Source organism: Zosterops lateralis (assembly GCF_965231275.1).
Source record: "Zosterops lateralis genome assembly, chromosome: 1".
In the NCBI taxonomy this organism is placed as follows: Eukaryota; Metazoa; Chordata; class Aves; order Passeriformes; family Zosteropidae; genus Zosterops; species Zosterops lateralis.
In genome coordinates, this window is record NC_139762.1 from 58,545,570 (window position 1) to 58,562,198 (window position 16,629).

The following is a 16,629-nucleotide window of genomic DNA, read 5'->3' on the forward strand; positions in this document are numbered from 1 at the left end:
ACATTTTTGTCAGTGTGACACTTGACTGTAAAATCTCAAGAGTCAGTGCAATGCTATTCTGCCTTTAATCTTTCTTGAAAACATCCTCATTTCAGTGCTGCAAAGATACAGGGAATAACTAGGTTAGTGATTTATTCATGAATGTGATTCAGCGTGGAGATAGGAAGATCTCTGTACACTGAAATACATCTTTGTGGGTTGTCTTTCTGGATTTCTGAAAATTATTGCATACCTTGTGCAAAAGGCATCAGAATGAATATATACCTAAATTTCTTCAGAATATTTAAAGACATTCCTGTCTTTCACTGGGTAAGAAGCTCCAATGACAAGAATAATTGATGTATCTCAGTTTGAATCAGGAAAGTGTGCAACAACAGGAAGACAACACTTGTATCCACAGAACACAGAAGCAGCACTGCCTTATAAATACTTAGAACACAGTCAGGCATCCATCAGGGAGTCGGCTGGCATTTGCAACAGATGGGTATAAAATCCAGAACACAATCCTGAAGTGTAGCATGATTTTATATTATAAAGTGATTGACTGTAATTTACTGCTGTGTTTGGGGTGAGTGGATGTGAGAGGTTTGCTCCAAGCCACACTGGGAAGTTGCAGGTTTAAAAGCACAGGTTCATAAATTTATGCCAGTGAGAATCCTCAGCCAGGTTAGCATACCTGAGGGACATGAATGGTGGGCAGGAGCACTTCAAACCACACACATCTCACTATGAATGGTCAGCCTCAGCTCACACCCTTGGGGTGAGTGAGCTCTACCCCCTTGTTCATGGCACTCAGCTGGAACAGAGGCAGCAGGATGCAGTTTTTCTTTTGTAAAAGGGGTTGCATTCTTTGCCTCTTGGCAAAAAATAATTCCAAGGTATATTAAATATGTTTTTAAAAAGTACACTTTCAAATCCAAGAAAATGCAGGTTTACTAAATATGTGAACACCATTACTTGCCCATCACCCCAAACTAAGTGGAAATGTATAAAACACAGAAAAACTTAAGTAAATGTCTTTACTCCCAACTCTTCATTGCTGTTTTCTACCCCAGCCTCTGTCATCAGGTCAGCAACACGCTTCTCGAGGTCATTGATGCGCTCACCCATTTCTTCCAGTAAAAAGTTAAAGATAACATATTTATAAATAGGAGTTATACAATTTTTACAGATTTTTTTCTTCTGTAAGAAGAAGCAACAGCTTTCTTCCAGATGTGTCAGCGTTTTACTTGTTCATGTTTAATGCAAGATGAAGCATGCACAAGGTGGTATTGTTAGAACACAATCCCACGTTCTTTTACAACAGATAAGCATTCAAATTCTTAGTATCAAAAGCCTTTGCAAATATTCATGAGTGAACTGTGTAAGAGATTGTTTTCTTTCTGAGGAACTATTTTAGGCGATACCAAACAGTTAACCTACACAAGCAGAATATGAGTGCTACTCAAACATTATTCAGGAAGCAGCAGCTTCCTAAAAGGCCAAGTTTCTGGAAATAAATAAACAAATGCTTCAGAAAGCAGAGATAGTTTCTGCAAGTACATGTAATAAGAAAGCTCAGAGCCCCTTCAGGTCTAATTTTCTGCTTTTAAGGGCTCACCTTGTCATGCTCAGGCCGACAGCTGCTTTTAAACTGTGGCTCATTGGAGTTGCATTTTTGGAGACTGATGCTTTTTTAAATGCACCTACAGAATCTTTACACATAATTGGATGCCTATTCTACTTGAAATCCAGAATTGCTGCACAGACACTACCTTGCTACTTGTAGTGAAACATTTTTTTGGGATTTCCTTCTTAGGAAAAGGGATCTATAAACAGGCTGGGGGGAAGTCAGGTGCCCTCCCGTCACAGGTGTTTCTCCACGTCACTCATTATACACGAATTTGCTGTCTAAGGCAGAAGCCCATCCCGCTGTCAGCAGCAAAGACCCCGCCCGCACAGGGGAGCCCAGCCACGGCATCCCAAACCAGTTCCAAAGAGGATATTTCTCAGCGTTAACTTTTCCGTCAGCGCCTGAAAGTTCTCCTGCAGCCGGCAGAGCAGGTTCTCCGCCTGCGAGGGGAGGGAGGAGGGAATAAACACGGGGGATGCAGAAGGGCCCGGCAGTACCGGAGCCCCGCACCGGGACCCCCGCCCGGCCCCGCTCACCAGCTGCGGCAGCTCCGCGCCTCCCGGCGGGGCGGCGGCCGCCATCGGGCCCGGTTCCGTCCCCGGGTCCGTCCCCAGTGCCGGTCCCGGCGCTCCCTCCGGCTCCGCGGGGCGGGCAGTGAGCGCTCGGCCCCGCCCGCGGCGCTCCGCAGGGAGCGGAGCATCCTTGGCCGCCAATCCTTCATCTGCCAAGGAAATCGTCATTCCGCGCCGCAAAAACGAAATAAGGATGCCGAGTTTTGATCTTAAGAGGTCTTACTTTTTTTTTTTTTTTTTTTTTTTTTGGTTTGCTTCATTTTTCCCCCGCGTAGCTAGTTTTGTGAGATGGAGTGATAAAAATAGCGCGGTGGTTGAAGTTCCTTGCACTGCGGTGTCCAGCGAGAACATCACCAAAGGCGTCAGCAAGAGTCGCACGGTGCCTCCTGCAGCGCCAGAATCCAGGTCAGCCCCGGCCTTGGGGCTGCACAGCCTAAACAGCTCCTGGTGCAGCTGTTATACAGGTGTCTTGCTTTTAGGTGCTGGGACTGTTGCCTGATGTAAATGAAGAGGTTTTCAGTTTATTGCATCTGTATGGTTAGGAGCAGATCACTGTTGGACAATAAATTACCTTAGTCAATTACTTTGAGTAATTACATATGCCAGATATGTGTCTTCATCCACAAGAAATTTCTGAATTAGGAATGACTTCAGTTGCTGTCAGCCTACCACTTAGAATCTTTCTTAATAAACGTAATTCCTTCTTGATCTTCCCCACCTCATTTGAGAGGGTGTGTTGATCTCTGAGGTGAAATTCTGGCATCAGAACCAACCTCTGCATTGCTACCTGCTCCCCATAATTGTGGCTTCTCTGTAGAGCCTGATCTTCCTCCTTTTGTAGGTTGCCTTCGTTGGAGAAAGAAAAATCAAACACCATTTGCAAAGCTTGAGTGTTCTAACAATGTTTCTGCTCGAGAAAGCTTCTAGATAAAACAATTTGAACAATATTATGCATGTAGATAGGGTTTGCTTTTGTATGTAGCCACTAGCTTCAACCATACAGCCTGTTTGTTCTGTTGCACAAGGAATAATTGGTGCTTCTTACCTGCTTGTTAATAATAAGTCTTCTTTCCTTTAAGGCTAGGTAGTAGAGCTGTAGTGTTTTTGCATTTTTACTTCTGATAACAGATATAGTCTTCCTGGTTTTCCCTGCTTCCAGGAGAGCTACAAAAGCTTCTCTCTCACAAAGCAGTATTTTCCCCCAGGGGCAGTCAAAGTGGCTCTGTCTGCTTGTGCAGAGTTATCTTGAGCAAAGCCATAGAGTCCTATTTGTAGTTAAGAGCTTGCGAGGATAAAGAACCAGCTGGAAATGCAGAGGAGCAAGCATTATACAGCCAATCAATTTGCAGGAATCCCACTACATCTTTGTAGTGCCACATTTCAGCAATGGCCAGGTTAGAGTTCAACTGAAAATAAGCATGCCTTGATAAAGGCTTTCTGTAATTAGCTCCTCATTTTTGTGAGGTAGGTCAGTGTGGTCAAAACAAAACAACAACAACAACAAAAAAATCCAGCTAGCATAGCAATGAAGGACAAGCAATTAAAAGTGTGAAACAGACTGAAAAATATTTCACCATGCATTTCCCCCTTCAAAGGTCTGGTTCTTTTACTTTGTGAGCTCAGCAGCTGATGTTCAGATCTGGAGCTGAATTAGGCCAATATACACAGCTGGGTTTATGAAATAAAAATGGAAGTGTCCTTAAAGCTAAAAGTGGTCATAGAAAAGTTCCAAAGTTCAGAAAGCCTAAGAATAGAAGAGACAAATGGCAAGACCAAACAGACTTTGCTTAACAATGAATCTACTTATAATAGAACTATTATGCTTGGTTTTGCTCTGCTATGCTCTAGTCTCTCCCTTCTCAGAGGGCTTAGAAGTCCAGAATTGAGCTGTTGCATACATTTCTAGGGTGTGAAACCTGGGGATGTAAGATTAGCCACATTTTAAAAGCACAGTCCATGTGGAGCATGCACCCATGGGCTAAGGGAAGGTGAGCAAAGACCCTTTGGTTTTGTTTTGTTTCAAAAGCAGAGGGCTAGAACCAGTAAACCACCAGTGCTCATAAGAGTATTTACTGTAATAAGAATGCTTAATTTACTAAAAGGATGACAAGAAGTTCATTTTGGCAATGAGTACAAAAACAGGTCCTGAGGGGGTTTCAGAAAGAAGCAAAAGAGATGATTCAACAACATAAATTCTTTTTCCATGCCAAAATATGCTCTATGCTACTTTCTTTCAGTAAAAAGCTTAGACTTTAGTCACTTCCAGTCTGAATATGTCTTCTTGGTATGAGGAACATGAAGTAAAAATAAAAAATAGGGTCACCTTGAGGCTGAGGTGCCATCTGGTTCCATCCTGTTTCAGTATTGCAGACCTGTGCTGTGAACTCTTCACAGTGTGGGCTGAAATGGTCTCCAAAGCATGTTTCCCTTGTTTTTTCTTAGGGAAATTCCAGTCCCTCCACTGCTGGAAGGAGAAGTCAGGGTAGCAGGATAGGACATAAAAGCATGTTTAAACATTTATAAGACCATAGCTCCAAGTTCACTGCCATGCTGTAAAAGCCTGTGGTGTGGCAAGATAGAACTGTTGTAGAAATGCTATTTGGATGTTACATGGAGTCTCTTTCCCTCCTCTTTGCTGACAAATAAGATTTATTATACTAGGGGTAAAGAATCCTCTGGTCACGTACTCCAAGCATGTCTGGCTCAGAGTTGCTTTGAAATGGAGGTGAGGTCAGAGAGAGGACAGCTCAAAGAGAAGCTGAATATTACATGTGTGGTTAGAAAGAAAACAGGAAATTTAGTCCTGGAGGGAGACAAGTAGGCAAGTGCTCCTGGGCCAACATGGCAGCTTATTTGGCTGCATTTTAAGAAGGCAGGATGCAAATGGCATTGCAAATTTTGTGGGTTTGCTTTTTTTTTCTTCCTGGCAGAGGCATGGCCAAGACTAAAAGTTTTCTCTGAAGAGAAAAGGGCTAGGTACAAGTTAGTGCTTGCACCACAATCATGGTATTTTTGCTAACAAATTGTTGGGCTGGGTCTTTGAGTCATGCTGTGCTTGGTCCTTCCCTCTCTAGGGAAAGTAGCTTCTCTTGTGTCACTTTGCAGTCGTGATTCAGAGGGACACAATGTGCAGAAAAAACATCTGGCTTTGCTAGGTCATCAGCTTTTAATGTGCAGTAATCCCAAATGGTGCTGATGGTTCTTGTAGCAAACATTAACATTTACCTGATCTTTTGATTCAGCATAATGCAGTTCACTGACAGCTTGCTCCTCTGGCATACTTCCTGGTGAAGGCATCACTTTTCTTTCATATGGTAACATCAGTAGACTAACAAGTTGTTATTTAAAAGCATGGAAAGACGTGGTGAGCGAAATGCAAATGCCCCAGGCAGGGGAAAAGGCATTCGGGTCAGTGGTGTGTGACAGCTGCTGCTCCTTTGAAAGACAAAGTCATTTGAGGTGAATATTAAAAGCCTGGGTGTTTGCTCATGGTTCAAATTTCAGGTTCTGTATCTTTGAAGAGAAAAGGGTAATTCCAGCCATTGGAAAACTGGATCCCTGATGGAGGTGCTCTGCCTTAAATAAAAGTGTTCTGTTTTGGGAATGCTGCTCACAAATCCCCTTACTGTGAAATTGTTTGGTCAGCCCCTTTCTCCAAGTTTCTTCATAAAGAAAACTAATAGAATTAAGGATAATCTTGATCAGAAGTTCAGTGTGTGCTGTGGGCATCATGCATTGCTAAGTAGCTGTAACAGAACACAGGGTGTAATTTTCCCTGTAAGTGTATTGTACTGGGATAAATGCAGGAGCAGCAGAAAGGTGACTGTGGAGGCTGGTGTGGTGGGTGGTGGTGGCATCCTTTGGCTCTGTGAAGAGCTGTGTGTAATTCATGGCCCTGTGAAATCACCCGCCCACTGCTGTTGACTGAATTATTATGTGGTGATACAGAAATCTCCAGCTATGTTTCCTGGATGTGGCTGGTAAGAGATGTTGCTTCTCATGCATTTTTCTGCTCCAGCCTTGTTCCATTGCCTTTGCATAGTGAGGGTGAAGGAGTATTCCCCATGCAGATTGCCTCCCGAAAGGCTGCAGGAGGGAGCTGGAGGTGTTTGTTGGAGAGGGAGCAGGGTGTGCTTCTCTGGCCTGGTGGCCTGCTGGCACTGCAATGTTCCCAGTGCATGCCTGGCACTGCGTCTGGGGACTCTGCCCAAACACCCCATGGCCTTGCTCCTCACACATGCACAGCGGAGCTGTCTGGAAGAAAACACAGTGTGTAACAGGCGAGGCTCTGCTATGAGGGCAGGACGGGCAGCCCCTGCGGCACAAGGACAGGCAACTGCCCTCACAGGTTCACATCCCACAGCCTGGTGTGGCTCTCTTCCAGGGACCTCGTGGTCCAGAGCAGAATGTGCTTTTTGTGCACAAATGCTAAACATGGCCCGTGCTGCGGTGCGTGATGGAAAGAGTATTTTTCTAAAATATTTGATAAAGAGAGCCTGTGCTGAAGAGGCTGGAAGCTGGGCAAAGGAGGGAGTGGTTCATTGGAAAATGACCATTTTGCATTTCCAGAAGGTGTAAAGAACTGTGGGTAAAGTTTTCTGTGACCAAACTTCTGTCATGCTAATGTTTCCCTGCAGCTTCAGACAATTATTTCCAGAGGAGGCAACTGAAGTTTCCCTGGTACAGGAGTTTAAAATCACTTTGAATTAGTGGAAAGCACTTACTATGGTTGCATAAAATGTGAGTTGATTTGGGATAATATGGGTAATAACACTGGGGAACATTGGGTGTAGGACACATGCTCCAACAGCAAGATATGGGTCAGTGAGCAATGACAGTAATAAAAAAAGCCAAGAGTGTGGTAATCTGATTCTTTGGCTTTTTTGTTGGGTGAAAAAGCTTGCCCTTTCTCATCTGAAACAAAGATCTTTTGCAAATATGCTCTTAAGACTGAAACCTTGACTGGCAGTGGCCTGCCTGCTTGTGTAAGACATTTGTGGCAGAGGGGAGGTGCTAAGAGTTATGACAGGTAGTGAGTTATGCAGCTTGGGTAATGTAGGAGGCCCTCCCACCTCAGCTCCATTTACTGTTCCACATGGTGTCTGCCAGCAGGAGACATTTGGGTACATATTCCAAGCATGCCTGGCAAAAGGCATCTGAAATTACAAGGGCATAGAGGGGCCAGAGGGTGCCAAGGGACACTGCCAGCCTAAGTAGCAGAAGCATCAGCTGAGCAGAAGAGCACTGGAGATTTGGCCTTCCACAACTGGGGAAGATGTGCAGTGGCATGGGTCCCCAAGGCTGCTCCCACTTTTGGGGCTGGCCAGAGGGGCTCAGAGGACCCATGAGTATGTTAATTTTCTCTCTGGGATAGATGCTGTATTAATCAAAAGCACCTGTAACTGCAGCTCCTTGAAGTTTCAGAAAACTCAGTCTGCAGTGTTTGTATCTATTTCATCTAAATTATCTTCTACTCAAGTATTACTCTTGCAATAAAGTTGGTCTTCAGGTTTTTTTTTTTTCCCCCATTCTGCACTCTGCTCATGGTAAGGAGAGCATAAATTTAGTTATGTTCTGTTCTTAAGTGTGCTAAAGATGTTGAGCTTATCTAACAGAAACAAGCCAGGTGTGTGCTACAGTGTCTATATGCCACCAGGAGCACTTTGTCCTTCCTTGTCCTAGAACAGAGAAAGAAAAAACAGTCTGAGTGCCGTAATGCTACTGACTCCAGGTTGCCTGGTGGTATTTTGAATCATGATGAAACTGTACTTTCTCTGCAATTTTTTTTTTCTCTCTCTGCTTCTTATTTACTCCACAGCGGAGAGAAAGTGAGTCAAAGCAGGCTAGTGATAGTTCTCTTGACACTTTGGACACTGCGATTGTTCAGCGATAAAGCCAGCTTGAGGATCTCCCAAACTGCCTTTCATGCCCTGTCCTGTGTTGGCTCTGGCTAAGATGGAGTCAGCTTTTTCACAGTGGCCTGTACTGTGGGTGCTGTGACCAAAACAGTGCTGGCAGCACACCAGTGTTTTAGCCCTCACTGAACTGTGGTTGCACAGCATCAAGGCCGCCTGTTTCTCACTCTGCTCTCCCCCCCAGCAAACAGGCTGGGGGTGTGCAAGAGGCTGAGAGGGGAAGCAGCCAGGGCAGCTGACCCTGGTGATAAGAGGGACAAGCTGGACCCACAGTGTGACACTCAGCAATAAAACCAGGCTGTGGGCAGAAAGTTTCTTCCAAAGCAGCTGCTGTTCCAAGACTGGCTGGGCACCGGTCTGTTAGTGGGAGGTGGTGAGTGGTTGCTTTTGCATCACTTACTTATGTTAGTTTTATTCACTACAAGGCTTTTATGTCAACCCATACATATTTTTCCCATGGCTTCACCCTGGTGATTCTCTGTCTCACCCTGCAGGAATAAGCAAGTGAACAAGTGGCAGTGGGGGCTTCAGTGCTGCCTAGGATCAACCCACCACTCTCCTTTCCCAGCTCACTCTCAGGTATCAGCAGCTTCTTGTGGAACACAATTGATCCTGTAATTACTGAGCATTTTGCCAGGGAGGAGCAAAGTGCATTAGAGAGGGAGATGGTGCAGAGCTCTTTCTGCATCACGTCAAGAAAGGTCCAACGAAAAACAGCTTAATAAAATATCTATTTTAGTAAGATGGAATAGAAGGAGGAATCTGTCCCTTCTGATGCTGAGCCCCATGCATTGGATCCTCAAGGAATGGAGCCTGCATGGTACTTTGCCATGGCATGCTGTGCAGATCCCATCTGTGGAGACCTCCCTCTATTACATATTTTCTTAAGAGGAAGCAGCTCTACTCCTGAAGGTTGTTGAGGTGAGAACTTCTGGCTGCATTGTTGGACATAGGTGAGGATATGCAGGTGGATTGGGAGCTGCCTATGGACTCCTCTGCTGCAGCCAACTGCTGAGGTGACCTTGAGGCCATGGGACACACCAAAGGCATCCCAAGAGCAGGTGGGGAAGAAATAATTGCAGCCAGCTGGACCTGTTTGACAGATGAGCGAGCTGTGAGTTAAGCAGTCCTGGTTCAACTTCTTACCTGAGTAAGCAGCTACACAGGTAAGAAGTTGAACCAGAACTGCTATTTATTTCCTCATTCTGAACTTTGACCATTGTTTACAAAGCTGTAATGGTTTGAAGAAGGGTTTATGTATCTCTGACAGCTGTCAGGCTGATTCCTGCTCTGGAATGTTTGCTTTAGGGCTTTTTCTCCATTTGTCTGTGGAGATGGTAGCAGTCCAAGTACAGAGAGGAGTCAAATCATCAACTTCCACGGTCCTGTTTCCTGCTCCCTGGTGCAAAGCATGTCACTACTGCCCAGAGATGGGTTTGTAGGCCTGAGCATGTTTGTCAGAGCTCCTCCTTGGAAGTGCAGAGGGTGTTCCACTCATGCTGATATTCACTGTTCTGTTTGCAAAGACCAGTGTAGAAGGAGAAAGGAAGAGTGTTGAAGAAGTGCAATAAAACTGTATCTCCTATTAACACTAGCTTGATTCTGTCCATCAGCTGCCAAAACAGGGGCTCACCAGTGCTAGGAGAGGCCAGGAGGTAGCTTCTACCACCAGTTGCAGCAGAGTTGCTTTAAAAAAATCAAAAAATGGAGAGAAGAGGACAGCTGATGTAGTGATAATACATTATGGTAGGAATTGCCAGTTTCAAGACACTTAAGACCCATTTACTTGTTTCATGAACAGTACAGTGAATATTTCTTTTTAATCTCCCCAAGGCTGTAGTTGTAGAATGAGATATATAATGTCATAATCAAAGGGAATTTGGCTGCCATAGGGATTCACTTTATCCTTATGACAATATTTATTGTGCAATGTGTTCAAGAAGTAACTTCTAGCTTATCTGCACTTTGGCAGGGTCTTGCAGGGGCTTCATATGCTTGCTTCTGTGCAACAGCATTTCTCTAATGTAGAATATAAAATAATTTTAATACTCATCTTTCAAAATCAATTGACAGAAGATCAGACTGGTTGGGAGACTTGCAGCAATCTGCTATTTTTGCTACTGCAGTAACCGCAAGTGAAGTATCAACAGCTCTCCTCCTCCTCCTCTTCCTGTAAAAAACTGCAAAGAAATAGCTAAGGCTTGTCATGAAACTGGTCCATTGGGTGGTTCATTCCTGTGTCCTGTTGGTCCCAGTGCTGTCCTGATAGGAATATGGCTATATGGAGCCAATTTTAGAAATGGGACTTTTTTAAAGTCAGTGGACCTATTTGCAAAAACTAAACCTTATATAATAAGTTTTACTGCCTCTACCAACATTAAAAGCCCTTTGAAAACATCCCATGTCTGTCCACCATTTTCAGCTTGCTTAAACCACAGGAACATTTCTTATCAGATTTCTTAATCTAAAATAAATCAAAGTTCTTGTTATGTTTGGAGGTTTGGGGACTATGTTGTCACCAAAATGTTAACTGCTAGAAGCTAGTTCATAACTAGGTGGCTAGAGCTGCTCACATTATCAATTTCAATTCTCCTAGAGCAGATGCCCTAAAAAGATTAATTTAGTTTTCAAAGACATGGTGTGAGACTTTGTCTGCTTCTGTTTTCTGAATGAGTAATGTAGTTCTGGCAAGTAAAGGGTTTTTTTTCTGAATGGGGGAATTTTGCCAGTCTGTGTGAAAAAATAAATGCACCTGTTCTTTTTCTCCTCACTTGAAACAGAGGATTGCTGTCTGGCAGTGAAGCAGTATTGTGTCTAGGGTAGGCTCTGCTTTTACACCAAGAGAGCAGTCCTTCTGAGCTCCCTCTCAGTTACTATCTCCCAGAGAAAGAAATCTGCTTCGATAGGAAGCCTCACAAGGCTCATTCTTGTGTGACTGCCCTCAGGCCTGCAGGTTGCAGAACTTTTCCTTGATGTTGCAAGACTCTCTCTAATCACCTGTTATCACCTCAGGTTCAGATAAATTTCTTCCAGCACACTCTGCTACTGGAGTCTTGCTGGGTCTGCTATGGTTGGATGTTCCTGTGCCAGGTAGGATGCTATGCTGGAGGCAGCAAGCACCTCAGGGTGGTACCACTACCAAAAAAACTGAGCCTGTCTTTTTAGAATATCCTGAGACCAGAAGGGTGCCTCCCTGATGCTGGCAGCTGCTCGGCTGGAGGAGTTCAGCCAATCTGTCATTCCTCCTCCTACCCAGTGTCTGGTGTCACTGGTCAGTTTAGCTTACATCCATGGATTAACTAGTGAACAAATAGGACTTTTTTTCAGTGACCAGAACTGAACTGTGTTCACACAGCAATGTGCTGAATTCACAGTTTTTACCCTTACAGTTTGGAGTAAAGGAGAACAACCTAAGTTTAGGCAGTTGTCTATTTAGAATCTTAATATTGTATACAATTTGTTATTGCATAGACTTAAGAGCACTGGAATAATTCTGGAAGCTAACCTAGAGATCTGGTGCCAGCTTGGGCAGTTTCTTCTACTTAGGGAACCATTACTTCAAAATACCTATTTTCTAAAGATAATTTCTTCATGATTTCTCAAAATACTTGTATTTACATGAACAAAAATTTGCTTTCTAATCTACTCCTATTTTCAGCTTGAGGTTTGTTTAGACCATTGTGCTTAAGGAAAAATAGTGTGCTAAGGGCTCCAAGGAAAGTGTGTAAAGAAGTTTGCATAACTGCCTGATGATAATGTGCAAGTGATATATGAAATATGAGCCATTAAATAATGTTTTAAATAATGCACTTTATACGTAATTGCATTGTTATACTCTCTCTAAGTGAGTCAGATGCAATGAAATAAGGAACTTCAGGATCCTCATCCAAAAATCAGAATTCAGAACACCCACTATGTATTTTTAACGTCAGCAATCAAACTATCAAGTCTGTGTAATGGAATAGAGCTTTGTTCAAGTAGCATAGCTGCTGCTTCCTTGGAGGAAAGGTAAGTCCCAATGTTACCTACCACTGGTCACCTGATCTACATAGGAGGCTGTTTTGGATGTTTGTGTGATGGTACTCCAAGAATATCTTTGACAAATACATTCTGTGGTAACGTGCAGGTAGGTTAATGTGCTGCACACATGCTGCAAGAATTGCCCAGTGGAAGAAATGGCTGCAGTTGAGTGAGGTGAGGTGTTGCTACGCAGGAAGTAAACAAAAGGCTTCTGAAATCCCAAACCAGACATTTCTATTTTGAATTCAGCTCCTTTTCCCCTTTAAGACTCACAAAAAAAAATTAAAAATAAAAAATTGCAGTTGCTGCAATAGTACAAAATAATACATCACTCAGATACAGGAGGGCATCTCATTTATTACCTGTTAGATAAGCAGCAGGGGCACTTACAAGGCAGAAAGGGTAGAAGGAAGCACATCTGGGATAGCATTATGGGGAGCCCAAGGAACAAGCCTGGAGGACAGCTGTACAGCCACTTGGATGCGTGGTGGATGATCCATCCTTTTAAGTGTGGCTGGAGGAGGTGTCTGCAGGTCCACGGTGTGATTCTCCAGGCATCTGGGTGCAGCAGTTGCAGCACCCGTCCTCTGCTGGCCCAGGGCAGGCAGCAGTGACTCCCTGGTCACTTTGGGTCTGCCCTGCTTTGGGTAGCAGATGCACATTTCCCCTCCCCAGCCCTGCAATTCAGAGAGGCACAGAAATCACAGAATGGTTTGGGTTGGAAGGGACCTTAGGGACCATCTGGTTCCAGCCTGCTATGGACCCCTTTCCTTAGGCCGGGGGGTCAGAGCCCCTCCCGCCAGGCCCTGAACACCTGCAGGGACAGCACAGCCACAGCCTCCCCGGGAAACCTGTCACAGTGCCTCACCACCCTCAGAGTCAATAATTTCTTCCTAATATCTTATCTAAACCTTCTCCCTTGCAGTTTAAAGCCATTCCCCCTTGTCCAGGAGGCACGGCGGAATTTCCCGTAACTCCTGGGGAGCCTGACCCGGGGCGGCCCGCGGGGGGGAAGGCGCCTAGGTGCGCCTGAGGGAGCAAAACCCCCTCCGGCACCTCCCGCTGTGTCCCGGCCCGGCCTGTGGACGAAGGGAAGGGAAGGGAAGGGGCCCGGCGTGGCTCCCGGCGGAGGAAGGGGCGGCCCGGCGCTACTGGCGGGGCGGGGCTGTCTCTGCGTCACGGGCCGCCCCGGCCGATGCCCGCCCCTGCCCGCCCGGGGAGCGGAGCGGCGCCGCCGGGGGATGGAGGCGGCCGGAGCTCGGGGAGCAGGTGCGGGGCGGGGGCCGTGCCCGGCCGCGGGGCGGGGGCCGTGCCCGGCCGCGGGGCGGGGTGAGGTGGGCGAGGCAGGCGGGGAAGCCCCTCGGGGACACGGCCCGTGGGTTGGATGGGGATGGAGCGGAGCCGTGTTCGCGCCCTGCCCGCCCGCCGGGCTCTCCTCTGCGATGGAGCTGCCGGGGCCGGGCTGCCCCTGTGGAGAGCCGGGGCTGGGGCTGGGGCTGGGGCTGGAGCGGGGGCGGCAGGGCGGTGGTCCGGGCTCGCCGGCGCTCGGCTGGCAGCGGCTGGAGCCGCCCTCGCCCTGACGCCCCGTCCCTTTCCGCAGGTCCGGGCCCCAGGGGAGCCGCCGTGCCGCATCCCGGCCCGGAGCCCGCCCGCGGCTAGAGCCGGCCCGGCCGAGAGCTGCGGCGGGGCTCCCTCGGGGCCTGAGGGCACCCCCCGGCCCGAGGGCATCCCCCGGCCCGAGGGCACCCCGTGCCGGCATGGAGCCCGGCGGGCTGCAGTGGGTGCTGGGGCCCGGGCGGCAGCTGGCGGCCTGGGGCGCGGCGGGGGCCATGGTGTTCGGCGGCGTGGTGCCCTACATCCCCCAGTACCGCCACATTCGGCGCACACAGAACGCCGAGGGATTCTCCACATACGTCTGCCTGGTGCTGCTGGTCGCAAACATTCTGCGGATACTTTTCTGGTGAGTTGGTTGTGTTTCTGCTCTGTTCTGAAGGTTCGTGCTTGCTTGCCAGCTGTAAAGCTTTGATTGGAATATTTGAGGAAATAATGTTTTATGTACGTTTCCCTTTCTCTTGAAGATCTAAATGCTGTTTTTCCATCAGTGAGTCTGTTAAATAGAACGAACTGGGCTGGGGAGCACAGTCTATTCCCCTTGCCAGAGCTGATTATCAGCACTCTGATTTCCTAAATGAAACTTTTTAACTTTGTGGTAAAGAGCTTTATGCGAAGTCAGGTCTTTTTTCTTCCTGACTGTATTTTACATTTCTCATGCTCCTCTGTGCCCATTTTCAGAGTGAAAGCTTCAGTACTACACACTTATTCTGGTGTGTAGCTGGCATTAACGTCACTGGAACACTTGCCATGTATTCTTGCATTTTCCCAGGATGCCAGCTGGCTTCAGAGGGGTTCACTTGTAGATCTTCATGCACAACTACAGATGAAAATTTTCATTCTTGGATAAGCAAGGAAAAGATGTGTTGCCTTTCAAAAGCAATTTTATTTTGCTCTCAACGCCACTTTCAATACTTAAGAGCAAGTTTGTTTCCATCTTTAGGTCTTGTGCTGCTGGACAAAGAAAATGTTCTGTGAATCAATGTTATTAACGTCTTGGTCGTTACTTCTAATTATATTGATGCTACACCTCTGAGAATGTACTTGGGATACCAACGTTGAAATGGTCTGGGCAATTACTCCAACTAAGGACAGTTATTCTGTGATTCTGTTTTGACTACATAATAATGCTTTTTAATCCATAAAGAACTGATAGGTAACAGGCTGCATCCGTTTGTTGGTTTCCAGTTTCTTTTTAAAGAAACCTCCTCTGGCTGCATGATGGCTTCCTGGGTTCTGCTACAGCAAAATGCAACATGTAAGTGCTGTGCTGGAGTGGAAAACAGGAGACCCTTTCTTGGCACCGCTGGCTGGCAGTCAAACAGAGGAGTCATCACTAGATCAGAGCTACTTGTTGCATTGCAACTGTGTTTTCCTGCAGAGAAGTGTATTGAGAAAGCAGAGAAAAGCAGAGAGCAAGAGGGAAGTAGAGGAGGAGATGTTAAAAGCCTGAGCTGACAGTTTTAGAAAGAGAAATAGTCTAATTTTTGGTTTTACTGGAGGTAGTCAAAATACAGAAATTACTTGCACCTGAATGGAGATGCTGGCAATTTCTAGGTAACTCAGGTGAATGCATCTGTTAAGTGAGACTCAAACTATGGAAGAACTGAAAGATCTTTAATTTTAATTGATTTTAAGTACATCTAGTTAAGAGATATGTGAAAGTAAAAATGCTGCAAGTAATGAAAAGTTATAATTTATGTCATTGTTGAAAGGTTTGTCAATACCTCCAAAGACAGAGAGAATGCAGTTATGTTGGTAGGAGCATGTAATTGTTTTACTGTGGGTGGTTAAGCCACATAATAGTATCACTCCCTGACATGGAATAGCACTGTAAGTTCTGCTCACCTTGGAGTTTGGCATGGAATGGCTTCATGCAGGAGCCTGCAGAAACCTTTCTGTCTGTACTGGCAATGAATTGTCTCTTTCTAGTTCTGCTGAGCTAAAAGACAAAAGAGTACTTGTATAATGATAATTCAGTGTTCCTGGGAGAGAATATTTTGCTTGTCTGCCTAAAAAACTTGGCATCCCTGGTAGTTACAAGCACAAGTAAGTAATGAAAACAGCATTGAGGGTAGATCTTATCCTTGGGCATCTGGGTGATTAAAGGAAGATCGTAGAGCAAGAGGCTGTGATTTCTGTGAGCATGGTTAAAATGCACCCATAGAGCATCTTGGCAATTCAATTTTTGCATTATTTGGTTAATGTCACCTATGGCTGATGCATTATCTGGGACACAGTGCTCTCGATGATGACATAAACAGCAGAATTATTTTAATTGTACATGTAATATTCTTTGGAAGAAATTAGAAGGTTTTTATTTATTTATTTTTAATTTATTAAATAATTTAATTCATTCTGGTGCTTGGTGAGAACTATTCCTATAAGTAATTTTGTTCTGTATATAATTTTTTTTCCCCAAGTACCAGATATCTCCTTCCCTTTAGCAAACCCAGTTTTAATCCAAGTCTCTCCTCTGAAAACTTTACTACCATATAGCTCCTGGTTTCATTTGGTTTCTCTTCATTGCCTCTGATTACTCAGCACATGATTTGAGCCAGAGTCATTTTTACAGGCTCCCCCTCCATCCTGATCTTAAGCTGTTAGGCCTTAAAAACTTTAAAGTTCTAATAGTGTTGCTTTTCAGGACTTAATTAATTATTTCCTAGGATGGCTGATGTTTTTGCTTTTTGCTTGTTTGTTTTGTTTTTAACTTCAGAGGCATTTCTGTAATTTGTTTCTGTTGTTACTTCCAAGTTTTCCCTGAAATTTCATGTATTGAATTTGCGGCTCACAAGGACAGTCTGTTCCTGCCTGTAATGCCTTTTATGCCTCTGTATTTTTGCTCTTGGGTAGTGCTGGTGTTTCTGTATTTGTGTTACCCAAAACAGATCCAGTC

The 16,629-nt window shown here is 45.4% G+C and overlaps 2 protein-coding genes across 3 annotated transcripts in view; one reads left to right on the forward strand and one right to left on the reverse strand.

The window, feature by feature from the left end:
* Nucleotides 1-9: 9 nt before the first annotated feature.
* On the reverse strand, nucleotides 10-2,532 carry HSBP1L1 (heat shock factor binding protein 1 like 1). The gene is made up of 3 exons (XM_083854662.1): nucleotides 2,149-2,532; nucleotides 1,940-2,052; nucleotides 10-1,228 (listed from the first exon to the last, which is right to left on the reverse strand). The coding sequence occupies exons 1-3, from the start codon at nucleotides 2,350-2,352 to the stop codon at nucleotides 1,006-1,008; spliced, it is 540 nt and encodes a 179-aa protein (XP_083710788.1). The 5' UTR covers nucleotides 2,353-2,532; the 3' UTR covers nucleotides 10-1,005.
* An 11,211-nt stretch (nucleotides 2,533-13,743) lies between these two features.
* Nucleotides 13,744-16,629, forward strand: part of SLC66A2 (solute carrier family 66 member 2) — a 64,036-nt gene continuing 61,150 nt past the window's right edge. Inside the window, exon 1 of one of the 2 annotated variants that reach the window (XM_083882432.1) lies at nucleotides 13,744-14,079. In XM_083882432.1, coding sequence (XP_083738558.1) covers nucleotides 13,877-14,079 — 203 coding nt within the window. In that variant the 5' untranslated portion in view covers nucleotides 13,744-13,876. The remainder of the gene's footprint in view (nucleotides 14,080-16,629) is intronic. The other variant, XM_083882431.1, reaches the window with a different exon arrangement.

What these genes read in the sequence shown, in the direction of transcription:
- HSBP1L1 (XM_083854662.1), bottom strand. Translation starts at nt 2,352, where the DNA reads ATGACGATTTCCTTGGCAGATGAAGGATTGGCGGCCAAGGATGCTCCG. An exon ending in GCGCGGAGCTGCCGCAGCTG is followed by an intron (nt 2,053 to 2,148) that starts GTGAGCGGGGCC and finishes CTCCCCTCGCAG; the next exon opens with GCGGAGAACCTGCTCTGCCG. An exon ending in TGCCGTGGCTGGGCTCCCCT is followed by an intron (nt 1,229 to 1,939) that starts GTGCGGGCGGGG and finishes AACATGAACAAG; the next exon opens with TAAAACGCTGACACATCTGG.